At 43.1% G+C, this 20,362-nt stretch overlaps 1 protein-coding gene across 6 annotated transcripts in view; it reads right to left on the minus strand.

The window, feature by feature from the left end:
* Positions 1-20,362, minus strand: part of LOC141123276 (cytosolic phospholipase A2 gamma-like) — a 268,360-nt gene that overhangs the window by 96,461 nt on the left and 151,537 nt on the right. For all 6 annotated transcript variants that reach the window (XM_073612044.1, XM_073612047.1, XM_073612042.1 and 3 more), the window contains 2 exons: positions 14,264-14,314; positions 4,421-4,516 (listed from right to left, as the gene is read on the minus strand). In XM_073612044.1, coding sequence (XP_073468145.1) covers positions 4,421-4,516; positions 14,264-14,314 — 147 coding nt within the window. The remainder of the gene's footprint in view (positions 1-4,420; positions 4,517-14,263; positions 14,315-20,362) is intronic.

Genomic DNA, 20,362 nt, shown 5'->3' on the forward strand with positions numbered 1-20,362 from the left:
TGTCCGCTTTTTGTTTACTAGCTTCCTTCCATAAGGAGAACCTTTTTGCTGGATGGTTTAGTCCCCGGGTATTAATTGAAAGACATGTAATCATCATTGTAAGGGGTGTGTGGGATTGTGTGGAGTGAAGTGGTGAGAGTACTCACTGTGCCCAGATGATTTGTTGATTGTTGCAGGTTTGTCAGTGGAGAAAGTTATCATCGTTTCTTCATATTCTGTAGGTGAGTTGATTCTGCTGTGAGCGGAACTGTGTATATCAAAAATAGAAGGTAAAAAGAACAAAAAAGAAAAAGAGAAAGTCAACAAGGGTTGCATAAGAAATGGATCCAATAATTGATCCCTGTGCAGGTGTAACTGCTACTGGTGTTGTAGAGTTTTGGTGAGAGTCAAACTTGAACTCTTCCCTGGAGATAAACTTTTATAACTGTGGATTGTGCTATGAGCTTCCACCGGCATTTTTCTTGTTTGAACGTTTGTGGGAAACAATTTGCCAATTGTTTTGTAGAAGGGTCGGCCCTAGAGGAGGTAAGTGCTGGGCGGGCTGGTCAGAGATTATGCCCCAATTCCTTAGTGCCTTAAGCCCTTCCTCTAACGTGGATACTGAAATGGTGTTTCCATTATGTGTGATAGATAGAGTTGCAGGGTACTTCCATTTATGGAGGATATTGTGGTTTTGCAGGGCTTCGGTGATTGTCATCAGGTTTCTGCGGTGTTGTAAGGTGTGCCTGGACAGGTCAGGGAGCACTCTTATGGTGGTATACTGTTGGGGAATGTTTTCCGGTTTACGGGAAGCTTGTAGTATACGATCCTTTATGTGGTAATAGTGCACTCTCAGTAATACATCTCTAGGAGTGTCATCAGGGAGGAATGACGGTTTGGGGACCCTATGTATTCTGTCCACGAGGAGATCTGATGCAGTTGCCTCAGGAATTAATCTGGAAAATAGGGTCTGGGCATATTGCAGGAGCTGAGAAGGGGGGACAGTTTCTGGTATACCCCTCAGTTTGAGGTTATTCCTCCTGGACCTGTCCTCGAGGTCAGCCAGCTTATCGTTTATCCATGAAATGTCCTCCCCTTGTGCTGTGTGCGCTTCTACCATGATACAATACAATTTATAGGCTGCGCTGCTAGTACCAAAGCATGATCATATTAGTTGAAAACACCATGATTATGGATGAACACAAGTGAATTGTTTCATAACAAAAAATATGCACATAAATCACATGCAAAAAGTAATAAGTGAAAAATTCAGTGAACAAAGCGATAAAAATAAGTCCATATAGTCATAGATAGAAATAAACTGGAAATCTTGTGGGTGTAGAAAATGATTGGATAGAGGGAGAAAGACACCCTTCCTTCAAGTGATATAAAGGTTATCTCCGTAGTGAGCGTGATGTTAAAAAGAAGTTCCTCCACCTCAAGTAAGGTAAGCCCCTTACCAGATCCAAAGATCTCCTGTCAGAGAGATCATGCACACATGTGGCTGTGTCCCCCAGCCACTGGGTCTCTGTCAGTGCGTAGATCAAAAGCCACCTCTCCAGGGAATCAGCTTAAAAGGTGATTTATCCGCTCACAGACCATAGATAAATGGAAAAGAAATACTCCATAGCGTAATACAGTTAAAATCCACTTTAATAGGTAAAAGAAAAGCACTTACAATTTGTGCAGTATAAGAATGCTTCTAAAAACAATGTAGCGCCGGCCGGCTTCAGCTGCTGCCCGTTCCTTCCGGGTTCAGCGTGGTATGGTGGTGACGTCAGCACGCCGCTCCTCCCTACGCCGTTTCGACAAATCTGTCGTCTTTACATTGTTTTTAGAAGCATTCTTATACTGCACAAATTGTAAGTGCTTTTCTTTTACCTATTAAAGTGGATTTTAACTGTATTACGCTATGGAGTATTTCTTTTCCATTTATCTATGGTCTGTGAGCGGATAAATCACCTTTTAAGCTGATTCCCTGGAGAGGTGGCTTTTGATCTACGCACTGACAGAGACCCAGTGGCTGGGGGACACAGCCACATGTGTGCATGATCTCTCTGACAGGAGATCTTTGGATCTGGTAAGGGGCTTACCTTACTTGAGGTGGAGGAACTTCTTTTTAACATCACGCTCCCTACGGAGATAACCTTTATATCACTTGAAGGAAGGGTGTCTTTCTCCCTCTATCCAATCATTTTCTACACCCACAAGATTTCCAGTTTATTTCTATCTATGACTATATGGACTTATTTTTATCGCTTTGTTCACTGAATTTTTCACTTATTACTTTTTGCATGTGATTTATGTGCATATTTTTTGTTATGAAACAATTCACTTGTGTTCATCCATAATCATGGTGTTTTCAACTAATATGATCATGCTTTGGTACTAGCAGGGCAGCCTATAAATTGTATAGTTAATTAGGTGGAGGTTGTTTCACATCTAAGGTTGCAGCAGCATTTTACATTTCAATTTTTGTTTGCGATATTTGTTTTTTATCTAACACATGTGGGGATCATTTCCACTTATGGGATAGCGCAGTATTTTTTTGCGATATTACAGTTGCTTCTACCATGACATTGTAGGATGAGGTATATTCCTCCATCTTGTGCTCCACTTGGTTCACTCTGCGGCCTAGTGTTTGCACTTCCCTCTGACACTCATTGATTCCTCTGACCATATCTGCCTGTAATGAGGACCCCAGGGACAGCAGCATGTCCTTCATCAGTGTATCTGACACTGGCCTGTTTTCTGTGGGAAAATCTTTGATAGGGTCCCGTCCCTGATTACTCTGACCTGTGGTATTGTGAGGCCCGCTTACCTCCATGCCCAGATCGGCCTGTTGTCTGACTGGAGAGTCCCTCCATGGCTTTGATTTGGCTGGGCTCCTCGTCGTGGGGGTTGATGGACTTGAGAAGGATTCGCTGGGTGGGTTGACCGAGCGAGTGGTAGTCGATTATAGCCCGATATCGCCGCTATTCTGTCCGGATCGTTGGTCTGGCCTGTGATCTCGGGCACCGCCTCCATTTTGCTGTGGCCCGCGCGAGGCATAGTAGCTCATCATTTTTTGTGGCTGCTGCAGGTTTTTACGATGTCTTGGCATCCTTTCTGGGATCAGCAGTGATCTGCCGAGAATGTGGCCGTGTTTGAAGTCGCGGATTGGTGCCGGTGGGCTCTGATTGCTACGGATAATCTCCGATGGGCGAGCGGAGCTCCTAGGTTAAGCATCCATCTTAGAGTCCGGTCGCCACGCCCCCCCCATGAGAAGATTACTTGAAGAGGATTGTTGTTTAGGGAACTTTGCACATGGGGATATTCTAACACTGGCCCCCTTAATGACCAGGCCATTTTTCTGATACGGCACTGCATCGTTTTAACTGACAATTGCACGGTCGTGCGACATTGTACCCAAACAAAATTGACGTCCTTTGGCAACAAAAAAACGCAATAAGCGTATATTGATTGGTTTGCGCAAAAGTTACAGCGTCTACAAAATAGGGGATATATTTATGGCATTTTTATTATTCTTTTTTTGTACTAGTAATCTGCAATTTTTATTGGGACTGCGACATTGCGGCGGACACTTTTGACACTTTTTTTGGACCATTGACATTTATACAGCGATCAGTGCTATAAATAGCCACTGATTACTGTATAAATGTCACTGGCAGGGAAGGGGTTAACACTAGGGGGCAATCAAGGGGTTAAATGCGTGTCCTAGGGAGTGATTCTAACTGTGGGGGGATGGGACTGCCAGGAGGAGGAGACCGATCACTGCTCATACTTAGTATGAACAACAGATCAGTCTCCTCTCCCCTGACAGAACAGAGATCTGTCTGTTTACATTGAAAGATCTCCGTTCTGTCTCCCCTTTAGGAGCAATCGCGGGTGCCCGGTGGACATTGAGGCCGCCGGGCACGCGCATTGGCTCTGTCGTCATGCCACGAGCGCACATGTGCCTCCTAGTGGTCTTAAAGTGGCCGATGTATAGCTACGCCAATTTGCCCAGGAGAGCCATCCTGCCGCAGTATAACTGCGGCGGCTGGTCCTCTAGTGGTTAAAATGTTGGAATTCTAAACACGTTTTTCTTCTAGTGACAATGGTCATCAGTGCAAATAGAGAGTGAATATCGCCAATGGGAACATAGACAGGAAAAAAAAACAACAAAAAGGTAGAAATTCTCTCCTACTCTATCCACAACCAGAGAAAAGTTTTGGATGGAAAGCATGAAAGTATTCAAAGTGACTGGCCACCATCTTATCTCTGTAATAGGCAATTTCATGTAACTCGTCAAAGAATCTGACCTTACTGGAACTGGAGATTGGAAGGTCAGGGATGTCATACACCATTTAGAACTATGGATCTTATCTGGTGGTCAATAATCAGTTTCTGATTTAGAGAATGTCTCTTTGTTACAATGTCACACATACGGTATGCTCACCTTTGCATTTGTACAGGAAATTGTTTGTTGTTCCCCATTTCCACTCCAAAAGACAAGATGCAATGTTCTTTATCACTACAATATCATCATAGACATCTAGAGAAAACAAAAAAAATCTTAAAAGTGACCTGAACCATTGTCAGACAAGAGAAAATTAATACAAGAGTATAACGGTAACTTTGTGCAAAACAGCGTACATGACCCACATGTATATGACCCGCCAAATAATTCACTGGGCACCACCATCTTTCCCCACACATGCAAAATGGAGAGAATATCCAATATTTGAAGAAAGTGGAAAATAGCGTTAGACCTGTAGGGTTATCTCACTGGTATTACCATCTTATATTATTGATGTTGATGTAAAGGATCTGGTTCTGAGCAAACGGCTTCTACACCCCACAGGATCTCCTTGGCTTGTGGGGTATTGTAAAAAAATAACATTACAATTTAAGTGCCACACCACTTTATTTCAGTAAAAGTCAGCGGGACAATCCAAAAAGTATGCATCGTATTTTAGGGGTCCAAAACTTCCCGTTCGTGAGGCCTAGAAAAAAAATATAAGGATATCTCCAGATCACTTCAATATCTTCTCCTCAGTCATGTTTGGGGGGGGGGGGGGGTAAAAAAAAAAGTTTCTGCTGCGTTAACTAACACTGGCCTAAGTCCTGAAAATGAATACATCAGTAAATCACAGATCTACTTGGTATTTTCTTACCAAGTCCAAATTCCTAACCCCCGATGAAGGCAAAGTGTTCTTGGCCCCCTAAAAAGCACTAGAAATTTCCTGATATGAATCAATTATCTTTAAAAATCTTAAACTCTTGGATGCTTGTTTGGTGCTCTTATTGGGTTTGAGTTTTGTGTTCTTGAGTCAATGATGGAGAAGGACCTGGGTATTCTGGTAGACCATTGACATAATAAATGTCAATTTTAAGGGGACAGCAGCATGGAGGATTCAATAATGAAGGATCTGGGTGTTCTGTTGGATCATAGACTTAATAATCACACATGCTGGGAGGAGAACAGTTGGGGGAGTCAATGGTGGAGAAGAATCTGCGTGTTCTGATATAAGCCCAATAATAACATGGAATGCCAGGCTGCAGTTTCTAAAGCGAGCAAAGTCCTTTCTTGTATTAAGAGGGGAATAGACAAGAGAGAGAGAAATCATCTGTACAAATCATTAGTAAGACCTCATCTGGAATATGCAGTTCAGTTTTGGGATATCAGGGAGGCATTTCTAAATGTATTTAAACATGCAGATAGCTTCCCCTTATGTAATTTATACATAGAGATCATACCCCCCATATGTAATTTATACATAGAGATTATACCCCCCATATGTAATTTATACATAGAGATCATACCCCCCATATGTAATTTATACATGGAGATCATATCCCCTCTTATATATTTATATGTGGTGATCATATCCCCTTTATGTATTTATACATAGAGATCATATCCCCCCTTATGTATTCATATATGGAGATCATATCCCCCCTTATGTATTTATACATATAGATCATATCCCTCCTTATGTATTTATACATATAGATCATATCCCTCCTTATGTATTTATACATAGAGATCATATCCCCCATTATATATTTATACGTGGAGATCATATTCCCCCTTAAGTACTTATACATGGAGATCATATCCCCCTTATGTATTTATACATGGAGATCATATCCCCCCTTATCTATCTATACATGGTGATCATATTCCCCTTATGTATTTATACATGGTGATCATATTCCCCTTATGTATTTATACATGGAGATCATATCCCCCTTATGTATTTATACATGGAGATCATATCCCCCTTATGTATTTACACTTGGAGATCATATCACCCTTACGTAAATATACATGGAGATCATATCCCCCCTTATATATTTTTTCATGGAGATCATATCCCCCCTTATGTATATATACATGGAGATAATATCCCCCCTTATATATTTATACATGGAGATCATATCACAAAGACACTGAATTTCAAAAGAGCCAACTTCCCTAAACTACAAACCTTGCTAAAAGGCATAAATTGGGATAAAATATTAGGAACAAAGAATACGGAGGAGATGGGTTTGCTTTAAGAGCATATTAAATAAGGGCATTAGCCAATGTATCCCATTGGGTAATAAATTTAAAAGAGCGAACAAAAATCCTGGATGGCTTAACTCCAATGTAAAAATACATATAAAAGCAAAGGAGAAGGCCTTCAAAAAATACAAGGTTGAGGGATCATCCTCAGCATTCAGACTTTATAAAGAATGTAACAAGAAATGTAAGGGTGCAATTAGGACGGCTAAGATAGAACATGAAAGACACATAGCGGAGGAGAGCAAAAAAAATCCCAAGAAATTCTTTAAGTATGTAAACTCTTGGAGGGGATGATAAGGGACTATATACAAGATTTTAGTAATAAGAACGGTATCATTAGCAGTAATCAGCATGGATTCATGAAGAATCGTTCTTGCCAAACCAATCTATTAACCTTCTATGAGGAGGTGAGTTGCCATCTAGATAAAGGAAGGCCCGTAGACGTGGTGTATCTGGATTTTGCAAAACCATTTGACACAGTTCCCCATAAACGTTTACTGTACAAAATAAGGTGCGTTGGCATGGACCATAGGGTGAGTACATGGATTGAAAACTGGCTACAAGGGCGAGTTCAGAGGGTGGTGATAAATGGGGAGTACTCAGAATGGTCAGGGGTGGGTAGTGGGGTTCCCCAGGGTTCTGTGCTGGGACCAATCCTATTTAATTTGTTCATAAATGACCTGGAGGATGGGATAAACAGTTCAATCTCTGTATTTGCGGACGATACTAAGCTAAGCAGGGCAATAACTTCTCCGCAGGATGTGGAAACCTTGCAAAAAGATCTGAACAAATTAATGGGGTGGGCGACTACATGGCAAATGAGGTTCAATGTAGAAAAATGTAAAATAATGCATTTGGGTGGCAAAAATATGAATGCAATCTATACACTGGGGGGAGAACCTCTGGGGGAATCTAGGATGGAAAAGGACCTGGGGGTCCTAGTAGATGATAGGCTCAGCAATGGCATGCAGTGCCAAGCTGCTGCTAACAAAGCAAACAGAATATTGGCATTAAAAAGGGATCAACTCCAGAGATAAAACGATAATTCTCCCGCTCTACAAGATTCTGGTCCGGCTGCACCTGGAGTATGGTGTCCAGTTCTGGGCACCAGTCCTCAGGAAGGATGTACTGGAAATGGAGCGAGTACAAAGAAGGGCAACAAAGCTAATAAAGGGTCTGGAGGATCTTAGTTATGAGGAAAGGTTGTGAGCACTGAACTTATTCTCTCTGGAGAAGAGACGCTTGAGAGAGGATATGATTTCAATATACAAATACCGGACTGGTGACCCCACAATAGGGATAAAACTTTTTTGTAGAAGAGAGTTTAATAAGACTCGTGGCCACTCATTACAATTAGAAGAAAAGAGGTTTAACCTTAAACTATGTAGAGGGTTCTTTACTGTAAGAGTGGCAAGGATGTGGAATTCCCTTCCACAGGCGGTGGTCTCAGCGGGGAGCATTGATAGCTTCAAGAAACTATTAGATAATCACCCGAATGACCACAACATACAGGGATATGTAATGTAATACTGACACATGATCACACACATAGGTTGGACTTGATGGACTTGTGTCTTTTTTCAACCTCACCTACTATGTAACTATGTATATCCTCCCTTATGTATTTATACATGGAGATCATATCCCCATTATGTATTTATACATGGAGATCATATCCCCCCTTATGTATTCATATATGGAGATCATAACCCCCTTATGTATTCATATCTGGAGACCATATCCCCCTTTATGTAATTATTCATGGATTTCATATCCCCCTATGTATTATACATGGTGATCATATCTCCCCTTATGTATTTATACATGGAGATCATATCCCCCCCTTATGTATTCATTCATGGAGATCATATCCCCCCTTATGTATTTATACATGGTGATCATGTCCCCCCTTATATATTTATTCATGGAGATCATATCCCCCCTTATGTATTTATACATGTAGATCATATCCCCCTTATGTATTTATACATGGAGAACATATCCCCCTTATGTATCTTTGCATGGTGATTGTATCCCCCTTAGGTATTTATACATGGAGATCATATCCTCCCCTATGTATTATACATGGAGATAATATCCCCCCTTATGTATTCATTCATGGAGATCATATCCCCCTTATGTATTTATACATGGAGATCATATCCCCCCCCTTATGTATTTATACATGGAGATCATATCTCCCCTTATCTATCTATACATGGTGATCATATCCCCCTTATGTATTTATACATGGAGTTTATATCCCCCCCTTATGCATTTATACACGGAGGTCATATCCCCCTTAGTAGTGGTGACCCGTCCATAGCCCCCCCCCCTCCAGGCAGTCACAAAAAAAATGTAAAAAAAAAATGCTTTTTAAAGCTGGCCCTTTAAAAAAAAATACAAAAAACGGTCCTTAAGTGTACTGTGTTTGGATGCCGGACACAGTGCGACGCCGGACACAGTGCACTTATGGGAAGCGCCCCTTCAATGCAATCATAATTGGAGATCATACCCCCCCTTAAGTATTATACATGGAGATCATATCCCCCCTTATGTATTTATACATGGAGATCATATCCCCCCTTATGTATTTATACATGGAGATCATATCCCCCTTATGTATTTATACATGGAGATCTTATCCCCACTTATTTATCTATACATGGAGATCATATCCCCCCTTATGTATTTATACATGGAGATCATATCCCCCTTATGTATTTATACATGGAGATCTTATCCCCACTTATTTATCTATACATGGAGATCATATCCCCCCTTATGAATTTATACATGGAGATCATATCCCCCTTATGTATTTATACATGGAGATCATATCCCCCCTTATGTATTCATACATGGAGATCATATCCCCCTTATGTATTTATACATGGAGATCATATCCCCCTTATGTATTTATACATGGTGATCATATCCCCCTTATGTATTTATACATGGAGATCATATCCCCCTTATGTATTTATACATGGTGATCATATCCCCCCCTTATATATTTATACATGGAGATCATATCCCTCCCCACTTATGTATTTATACATGGAGATCATATCCCCCTTATGTATTTATACATGGAGATCATATCCCCCTTATGTATTTATACATGGAGATCATATCCCCCCTTATTTATCTATACATGGTGATCATATCCCCCCTTATTTATCTATACATGGTGATCATATCCCTCTTAGGTATTTATACATGGAGATCATACCCCCCTTATTTATCTATACATGGTGATCATATCCCCCCCTTACTTATCTATACATGGTGATCATATCCCCCTTAGGTATTTATACATGGAGATCATATCCCCCTTATGTATCTATACATGGTGATGATATCCCCCTTATGTATTTATACATGGAGATCATAGCACCCCTATGTATTATAAATGGGGATCATATCCCCCCTGAGGTATTTATACATGGAGAACATATCTCCCCTTATGTATTTATACATGGAGATCATATCCCCCTTATGAATTTTTACATGGAGATCATATCCACCCTCATATATTTATACATGGTGATCATATCCCCCTTTTGTATTTATACATGGAGATCATATCCCCACTGTGACAGACCTAGCCGGGAGAGAGACTTTTGGAGGGGACTGTATGCTAGCCTCTTGCCGATCGATCGTGGGCCCTGGCATTTGGGGGAACGGTGCTCTTTGTGAGCTGTATGCCTGGGGACACTTGAGGTGGTATTACTGTGGATTCGGGTCCTGGTCCCCCAGGACACACAGACTTTGGGTACCCTGGATTTGCCATATTGGAATAGTGGCTGATTCATAATGCTGGGACAGATACTGTTAGGAGATGCTGATGTAAATTCCAACACCTGTCTGTCTATTGTCTGCTAAAATGTTTATTGTAAATAAGTCTACTATGGGATCTAAGAGTCATTAGATCCCCATTGTTATTTGTGTTAATTAACTCTGCTATTGTGTGAAGAAGAGTCTATGTTGATTGTGATAATGTTGATTGGATTTTCTGAACTACAAGATGGCCAGTCTGGCCTAACGGTCATGTCTGAGTCATCTAGGCTGTCTAAAGGTATTAGTTAATTAGCTCATGTTAATTAGGTTACAGCTGTATTGTTAAAGTAATATGAGCAGGAGGTCTGCACCTCCACGTTGAGTGTATAAAAGCCTGTATTTTGTCAATAAAGATAGATTCCTGTTTGAACTTACATACAGCCTGCCTGGTGTTTGTTCTGAGCTATCACAACTGGGTTAGAACGGCACAGAGCTGTGGTTCTAGTCCCGGATCATTGGATGACCGAACCATCAGACGTTGCAATCTGATTCAATAGCTGCAGAGGAGTGTCGGGAGAGTGAAACCGAGCGAGCAAGGGGCTCGTTACACTAGTTGGCAGCCGTGGGATTTGCTCTCCAGTTACTGGGACACTCCAAACCAGCCTGCAGGAGAGCCACGCTGAAAGACTTACTTGAGAGCCATGGAGGGAATGGTGGGATTGTGCTTCCTTGCCGTGAACACATCCAAACCATCACCTGGATCCAAGGTAGCAGGATAGCAGGAGAGGAGAAATACCAGCCACCATGGATGAGGAATTCAGAAGGAGGTTGCGAGAGGAGATACAGCACAGAGGACCAGTAGCAGAGCAGGTCCTGCTAGGATGGTTTGATTCTGTCCGCTGTGAACTCTGGAAGGAAGCGCTAGCCCGTGAGCAGCTACACCAGGGAAAAGTTCTCCCCTCCGTCCATGTGAGGTACTGGTCGCAGTATGAAGTGCGAATGCTGTTTTTGGGGGAACAGCCGAACCAGAAGTGGACAGCCGAGTTAAGCAGGCTGATCCGGGCAGAAATGCAGTTGGACGAGAGCTACAGGGCCCTCCAGTGGTATGTAGCCCAAGTGTGCCCATGGACAGCGGATGACAGCCCCACGGAAGGCTTTGACTACGATGGCCTGGGATTGTTATACTGGAGGCTGTCCAGGGACCCTGACTTTGGAAGTGATCGGGAGGGGCGTTTGGAGGAAATAATGGAGCACAGAGAGCGGAGACTGAATGTCTCAGAAGTGCACTGGGCACTGGAAGATTTGGAATTTCTGGCCGTTCAGGAATGGGAGTTGTAGATCGCCTACAAACAGCTATTAGACTCTGCTCAGCAGCAGGGTGGTGCTCCCTTTGCCTGGGACTATCAGGAAATACCAGTTGACAACTCTGAAATCCTGGCTGAAGAGTTGACAATGTGGCAGAGTAACAGTGTGCTTTGCCAACCTGGCCCCGCAGCTATGGAGGCGGAGGTCTTATGGCAGATGCAGCAAGTGCTGACTGACCTTGATGAACCTGTTTCTGCATTGGATGATCTTGGATGGAGGAATGTGCCTGTCCAGCAGAATGCCAGAGAATCGGCAGTGGAAAATCTGAAGATTGCCGTCCCCAAACCTGAAGTGCTGACAACAGGGCAGAGCTCTGCTAACCTCTGCCCAGCACTGATAGCATCTTCTGGTTTCCACAGAGAGGAGATGGTGAACCTTTATCCCCAGACACCAGTTGCAGAGACAAGGGATTTGATAGACTTTTCTGCTGAGGAAGAACAACCTGGTGAGCCTCCAGCAGAAGAGCTGTTATTAGGGCCAAACTTTACTGTGCTCTGCCCAGCACTGATAGCATCTTCTGGGTTCCATGGAGAGGAGATGGTAAACCTTTATCCCCAGACACCAGTTGCAGAGACAGGGGATTTGATAGACTTTTCTGCTGAGGAAGAACAACCTGGTGAGCCTCCAGCAGAAGAAGAGCTGTTATTAGGGCCAAACTTCACTATGCTCTGCCCAGCACCAACAGAAGTATCTGTGAAGTCACAAGGGTCCAAGATCTCTGCCCTACACCTGCGGCGGTTCCGGAGGCTCAGGGTGAGAAGGAGGTGGTCACGTCCCAGCAGTAGATCAGGATACATGGGGAGAAGGGAGAGGAGGTGTTCGTCATCCCTTCCCAACAGTTAGCCGGAGCAGATGGTGTGGGGTTTCCAGCAGATGGGCTGGCAACAGGGTGGAGTACTGCTGGACTCTGCCCTCAACTAACAGAGGATGAATGTCCTGTGAAGGTGGATGGGACTTCAGTCTCCACCTGTATACCCCAGGGATGCTGGGCAGTCGGCCCAGATCCCCAACAGCATGACGGAGTGAGCCCAGACACCCTGTCTTCTCTCCAGCGGCAGAAAGGACTCCAGGGAGAAGGGCCAGTCCAGGCCTCTCCCCAGCGGCAGATATGTTCTCTGAGAGAGGCAGAGGTTGGCTGGGTGAGTAATGCTTTGTTTGGAACAATTTGTTTGGGGTACTGTGTGGGTACAGGCATTAGAGGACTGGAACTACTGACTAACTTCGGAGTCAACCGGTCTGGGGTCTCCTCCTGTGTTAGTCTCCTGCCAAAAGGGGAGAAATGGAGGAGGGGACTGTATGCTAGCCTCTTGCCGATCGATCATGGGCCCTTGCATTTGGGGGAATGGTGCTCTTTGTGAGCTGTATGCCTGGGGACTCTTGAGGTGGTATTACTGTGGATTCGGGTCCTGGTCCCCCAGGACACACAGACTCTGGGTACCCTGGATTTGCCATATTGGAATAGTGGCTGATTCATAATGCTGGGACAAATACTGTTAGGAGATGCTGATGTAAATTCCAACACCTGTCTGTCTATTGTCTGCTAAAATGTGTATTGTAAATAAGTCTACTATGGGATCTAAGAGTCATTAGATCCCCATTGTTATTTGTGTTAATTAACTGGTATTGTGTGAAGAAGAGTCTATGTTGATTGTGATAATGTTGGCCTAACGGTCATGTCTGAGTCATCTAGGCTGTCTAAAGGGATTAGTTAATTAGCTCATGTTAATTAGGTTAATTAGGCTACAGCTGTATTGTTAGAGTAATATGAGCAGGAGGTCTGCACCTCCACGTTGAGTGTATAAAAGCCTGTATTTTGTCAATAAAGATAGATTCCTGTTTGAACTTACATACAGCCTGCCTGGTGTTTGTTCTGAGCTATCACAACTGGACTAGAACGGCACAGAGCTGTGGTTCTAGTCCCGGACCATTGGATGACTGAACCATCAGACGTTGCAATCTGAATCAATAGCTGCAGAGGAGTGTCGGGAGAGTGAAACCGAGCGAGCAGGGGGCTTGTTACACCCACTTTAATTAATTATACATGGATATCGTATCCCCCTTATGTATTTATACCTGTAGATCATATTCCCCTATTGTATTTATACATGGAGATCATATCCCCCCTTATGTATTCATATATGGAGATCATATCCCCCTTTATGTATTTATACATGGTGATCATATTCCCCTTACATATTTATACATTGAGATCATATCCCCCCTTATGTATTTATACATGGAGATCATACATCTCTTATGTATTTATACATGGTGATCATACCCCCCTTATATATTTATACATGGAGATCATATCCCCCCTTATGTATTTATACATGGAGATCATATCCCCCTTATGTATTTATACATGGAGATCATATCCCCCTTATGTATTTATACATGGAGATCATATCCCCCCTTATGTATGTATACATGGTGATCATATCCCCCTTATGTATTTATACATGGTGATCATATCCCCCCTTATGTATTTATATATGAAAATGTGGAGACCCCTGTTGTATATAAAACAAGATAACATTAGTATTGCCTCATCTTATAAATGAGTCCTCCTGTATTACATACCTTCTAGAGAATCCAAAAAGGAAGAATGAAGTTGCAGGTTCCCTATTATTTCTGGACAAAATAAAACAAGATGTCATCAGTATCACCCCAAATGTCACATGCACAGAAGAATAAGAGACAGTTTTCTGTGGAAATGTATTTCTGAATGGAGGGAAGATTTATCACATGTCATATGAAGAATAATGGAATGTTCTATACTGCTACATTGTAACCTGTAATGTCTAGTAGATGGTGTAGCTGACATAATGTCTGTAACGCTAAAAGCTTCATGAAATATGATTGTAGTTCCATCTCTTGTTGTCCATCATGAGGTTTAATCAACATGATGGATAAAATGGTACATTATGTCAAACATAATTAAAATCTGTATATCTAATGTAGCTGTGATAAGAATGTTAAGTTACAGATCATATCACTAAACATACAGTATCGGTAATATTTGGTGCATTCTAGAATCAGATTTAAATGATCACTTTATCTGTGAATGTACATCTCTCCTGTAATTACTGAGTTTTATCTGCAGGTGGCACTCTGTCATGGTTTTACATATGGGAGCTGTTGCAGTGGTCACGAGCAGTGCCACCAAAAAAGGAGAATGTACCACGCTCGGGGCCCCATCATCAATTCAGCAAATGGCCCTGGAGCCGAGAGGGGACTCCTTAACCACTTCCCACCCAGCCTATTGTCAAATGACGGCTAGGAGGAAACTTTATGACTCTGGGTGGACGTCCTCCAGGAATGCTCCTCACACGTATGTCCGCTGGACACAGCTAATGTCTGATCAGTGCGCTGGCCTACTGCCGGTACCATGCAATTGATGTGACCAATCATAGCAGGTCACATGGCAATTGTAAACATTGAATGGCTTTGATTTATGCCATTCATTGTGTACGATTGTTTTGTTAGCTGTGATTGGTTACAGTGCAGTACAGACAGAGCCAATCACAGCCCATTTGTACTATGTGATTAACTGTGACCAACCACAACAATGCAGACAATTTCTTAATTTTCCAAAAAAACTTACCATGCCTCTTACTAAACACATTGGACTGTCTACTTTCCAAAAAAGTGGTAATTTGGGGGGTATTTATACTGTCCTGACATTTCAGGGCCTCAAGAAATGAGATCGGCCGTCAGTACATCAGGATTGGTCGATTTTCAGATACATATCCCATAGTTTGTGGACTCTCTGGAAGTTTCCTACAGACTAAATAATATACATGTATTCGGGTTATTTTCACCAAAGAAATGGAGCAGAATACATTTTTGCCTAAATTTTTGAAGAAAGATTCGTTATGTGCAAAATTTTATAACAAAAACAAAAAAAATGGAAAATTTATTATCAAATACTGTAATTTTCCTTTCCTGATCGACTCCATGGCAGCCTATGTGTGGGTAAACCCCGCCTCCTCTCCGAATTCTATAGAACCCCATAACCATAAATTTGAACTTACCGCTAGGGACTGCATTCTGTAACTAGCCAACTCTTTGACCAAATGGGCAGGAACTCCGTCTGCCATGGAGTCCATCAGGAAAGGAAAATTACGGTAAGTATTTGATAATAAATTTTCCTTTTTCCAGACAGACTCTATGGCAGCCTATGTGTGGGAAATAACTAGCTAGACCACACGGGGTGGGTATGCTTGAACAAAAAAAAAATTAATTTGCCCCATCAACTGACAGGTATCTTAACCCAAAGTTCACAGAAGATAGAGAAGCAGGCTCTATGCAGAAATGGGACATAAAAGTATTAATGGAGGTCTAAGAGGCCGCTTTGCAGATGACGTCTGGAGCCATGTGCCGAGCCGCTGCCCACGAAGCCCCATACCCCTGGTGGAATGTGCCATCACTGCCTCTGGAGGAACCAAGCCCTTAGCTCTATAAGCCTGCTGGATGGACTGGACGATCCAGGTCGCAATCGTTCTAGTTGAGGCTCGCTTCCCTCTGTTACAGCTGGAGTATGGAATGAACAGGTATTTGGTGCGTCTAAAGGAGGAAGTAGCTTGTAGGTATTCCTTCAGTATTTCGCCTATATCCAGAGGATGAACTTCGGTGGACCCTGGATATCTGAATGTAGGTCGAACGATTACTTGGTTTTCATGGAACACTGAAGTGACTTTCGGATTTCAGCCGAGCATAGGGATGAGGACCACCCGGTCCGGAAAAAAGGTCAGGAATGGTTCTTTATGACCCAAGGAACCAATCTCAGAAACCCTTTTAGCCAAAGTGATAGCGACCAAGAAGGCAACTTTTGCATAAGGGTCTTTGATAGAAAGCGGGGAAGACCCCGTGCAACTGATTCCAGATAATGAGTCGAGAACAAGGGGAAGATCCCATTTGGGGAATCTTGGTTTTCTTTGGGGCCGGAGTCTTGATGCCCCATGGAAGAACTGCCGTATTAGCGGGTTAACAGCCCATGATATTCTGGAGAAGGCCGATAAGGCTGAGACTTGGACTCTAAGAGAGCTGATGGATAGAGACAGATCTAGGCCGGATTGAAGGAAGCTGAGGATACCCTGGATCTCTGTATCCCTAAATGATCTGCCCATGGAGGATGAGAATTCAACAAACTTGGCCCATATTCTCTTATATACTTTATTCATGCTCACCTTTCTTGAGCTCATGAGTTCTCCCTCTCAAGAACCAGACCATCAGCCTCAGTAATGGCGGACAAGGGTGCAGGACTGCCACCTGAGAAAGAAAGTCCGACCTAAACGGAAGAGGCACCGGGTCCCGGGAGCTGAGCTGGGTCAGGAGGGGAAACCTTGGCCTGTTTGACCAGTAAGGTGCAATCAACACCACCTTGACAGCTTCCGCTTGAAGTCTCTGTAAGGACTTGAGGATGAACGGGCAAAGGTGTATGCCCTGTTGAAACTCCACTGATCTGTCAGGGCATCTATTCCCAAGGCCTGGCTGCAACGAATCGAGTATAGTACTTCTTGACCTTGTAGTTACAGGAGGATGCAAATCCACTTCGAGATTGACTCCCAGGGACAGGATCCACTCGCACGTCTGCACATGAAGAGACCACTCATTGTTGTCCAGCTGTGTGCGGGACAGGAAGTCCACCTGGACGTTCTGGGCTCCAGGGATGAAGACTGCCGAGATAATGGCCACATTCTTCTGGGCCCAAGACATGATGGATTTATGGATTTGACCTCTTGGAGCAGGGCGGGGCTCCAAGTGCCCCCTTACATAAGAGACTGCAGTGATGTTGTCAATCCTTAGTACCACTGACTCCCCTTTCAGGAGATGAGAGAAGGATGGAAGGGCACACCAGGCCACCCGAAGTTCCAGGACGATCAAGCCCGGATTGTGGAGATGAGCATCCCACTTGCCTTATTCCAGTTCTGACATGCAGAGGGCTCCCGAACTAGCACTGCTGGCATCGGTCGTGACTATGACCCATGAGATGGGGGCGATGGAGTGGCAAGTGATTATTCCTGTGCTGAAGCCACCAAAAGAGGCTGTTCCTCATCACAGTTATGCAAATGGACTAATTGATGTCCCCCGAATTCCATTGCTGAAGGAACACCGTTTGAAAGGGACATAACCTCCACAGAGACCACTTGACCATGGTGGTCGTAGAGATCATCTTAGAGATAATACCGTAGAGATAATTCTTAGGCAGTGTAAGACCCTCAGGCGTGAGGAGTTCAGAGCCCGTGAAATTCTTTCTCGAATAACTGATATCTTCTCCACAGGAAGAGGGATGGTGCTTTCCACTGTGTCAAACTGGGCCCCCAAGTATATCAGGTGCTGGACTGGTACTAAATGGCTTTTCTCCAGGTTCAGGAGCCACCCAAAATCGATCAATGTGGAGATAACCTGCTCCTTGTCGATCAACAATTGCTCCTTGTCCTGGGACAGCAACAGGAGGTCATAGAACCTTTGAAAAGACTTGGGGTGTGGTTGTCAGCCTGAAAGGGAGGCAGGTAAACTGCAGATGTTCTTGTCTGAATTGGAATCTGAGATATTTGTGAAATTCCTCTGCCACAGGCACATGGAAGTAAGCATCTTTTAAATCGATTGAAATTAGCCAATCACCTGGCTGCACGGCTTGCTGGAGGGTAGACAGGGTCTCCATTTTGAACCTTTCATATTTATGAATATTTTATGAGCTTGCAGGTTTCTTTAAGAACCCTGCAAGCTCCCCCACAAAGGCTTACCTTGTGCCAAGCAATACCCAGGCTCGGGGAAGCTGCCACTCACTGCCCGCAGGATTTCCCAATTTTAGCAGAGGCTGACAGCTTTTTAAAACCCCCACCCGAGTGATGTCACCGCATCCCCACCTCACGCCTGCGCAGTGGAGGGCCGCCAAACTGTGCAATCACTGGTTGTTCCGCTGCTCCACGCATGTGCAAGCCAAGGCTCGGTGTCACGGAGGCCACGCGTATGCGCAGAAGCAATCGGCGACCGCAACCCGGAAGTGCTGTGGCGTCCTGGAATGCAGAAGCGCTTCAGATGCCATGAGAGGCATCTACAGGGCTCACAAGGGAAGAAGCAGGGATACAAAACATAAAAGAACAAAAAAGCTGCCATGGAGAAAGAAATAAAAAAACAGCAGATCTTGCCAGCCGATTTGTTTGCAGGACATCCATCCTAGGCATACAGAGGCAATCTCCCCACCACCACTGGGGTATCTTGTGCCTGAACAGCCACTCGCCCGTCCATGGTTGGGACCTGAGCTTGCACCGCATAGATGGTATGCTGGAATCCGGAGTCTGCAAGCCAAGCAGGAACAAATGAAATGTAAGTCCATGGAGGAAGACAAAAAAAGAACACAGTCCCTAGCGGTGAGTTCAAATTTATGGGTATGGGGTCCTATAGCATTGGAGAGGAGGCGGGGTTAACCCACACGTAGGCTGACATGGAGTCTGTCAGGAAACATTTTTTTCCAACATTTCTAAACTTATTTTAAATCTATTTTACAAAAAATTAAAAAAAAAAACCCCAGTGGTGACTAAATACCACCAAAAGAAAGCTCTATTTGTGTGAAAAAAATTATAAAAATGTCCTATGGGTACAGTGTTACATGATCGTGCAATTGTCATTCAAAATGTGACAGCTCTGAAATCTGAAAATTGGCCTGGGCAGGAAGGGGGTGAAAATTTCTGATATTGAATTGTTTAAATACCTTTGGGCACATGCACAGTACTCCCCATGGGCTGTAGGTCCAAGTGATTTAAAAAAAGTTCCATGAACACCATCAGTTCAGCAGCAGGGGCGGGGGACAGAGAGGGGGGTATTTACTAATTTCTGTAAAGAGGTGGAGTAATCCTCCATGCCGCGGCTCCTGACAAATAATACAAATTAAATTTTCATTTTTTTTTAGATGAAACATCAGCTTTAGATGATCCTCACAGATTTAGTCACACAGCTTGTAGTTGGCCATCATCAGTGGGGGGGTGGGGGGGTTTGGTTCCTTTTAGCCCACCATGACCTGCATGGTTGTATTATTGTGTCCATCCATAACCCCTCCTCCATAGAAGCCATGATCTCCATACACTGCACTGATGATGGAAAAAAGTATGAAAAAGCTGTATAGAGATTGGAATAAATATCTCTATATTATTAGTATATGTCCGGCCTAAAAACAAGCAATACATAATGAGCAAAAAAGACAAATAGAAACATTTTTACCTATAAACACTGTTTATAAACAATGTTACTTTGTATATCTCTTTCTCCCATCTGATCAATGTTTATAAACAATGTTACTTTGTATCTATCTCCTGTCTTCAATCAATGTTTAGAACGAATGTTACTTTGTATTTCTCGATCTCCCATCTAATACATTATAGAGTCCACAAACTATGGGATATATTTGAAAATTGATAAATCCTGATGTACTGACGGCCAATCTCATTTCTTCAGGCCTTAAAATTCCAGTACAATACAAATACACCCCCAAATTACCCCTTTATGGAATGTAGACACCCCAAGGTATTTACTAAGAGGCGTTGTGAGTTTTTTGAAGTTATAATTTTCTGTCACAATATTTTGAAAAATTAAGAAATTAAAAAAAAATTGTTGTTCTTACATATTTTTTTTTACATATTGTCACCAGACTAATGCCCCGTACACACGATCGGATTT

This window comes from Aquarana catesbeiana, linkage group LG01 (genome assembly GCF_042186555.1).
Source record: "Aquarana catesbeiana isolate 2022-GZ linkage group LG01, ASM4218655v1, whole genome shotgun sequence".
Lineage (NCBI taxonomy): Eukaryota > Metazoa > Chordata > Amphibia > Anura > Ranidae > Aquarana > Aquarana catesbeiana.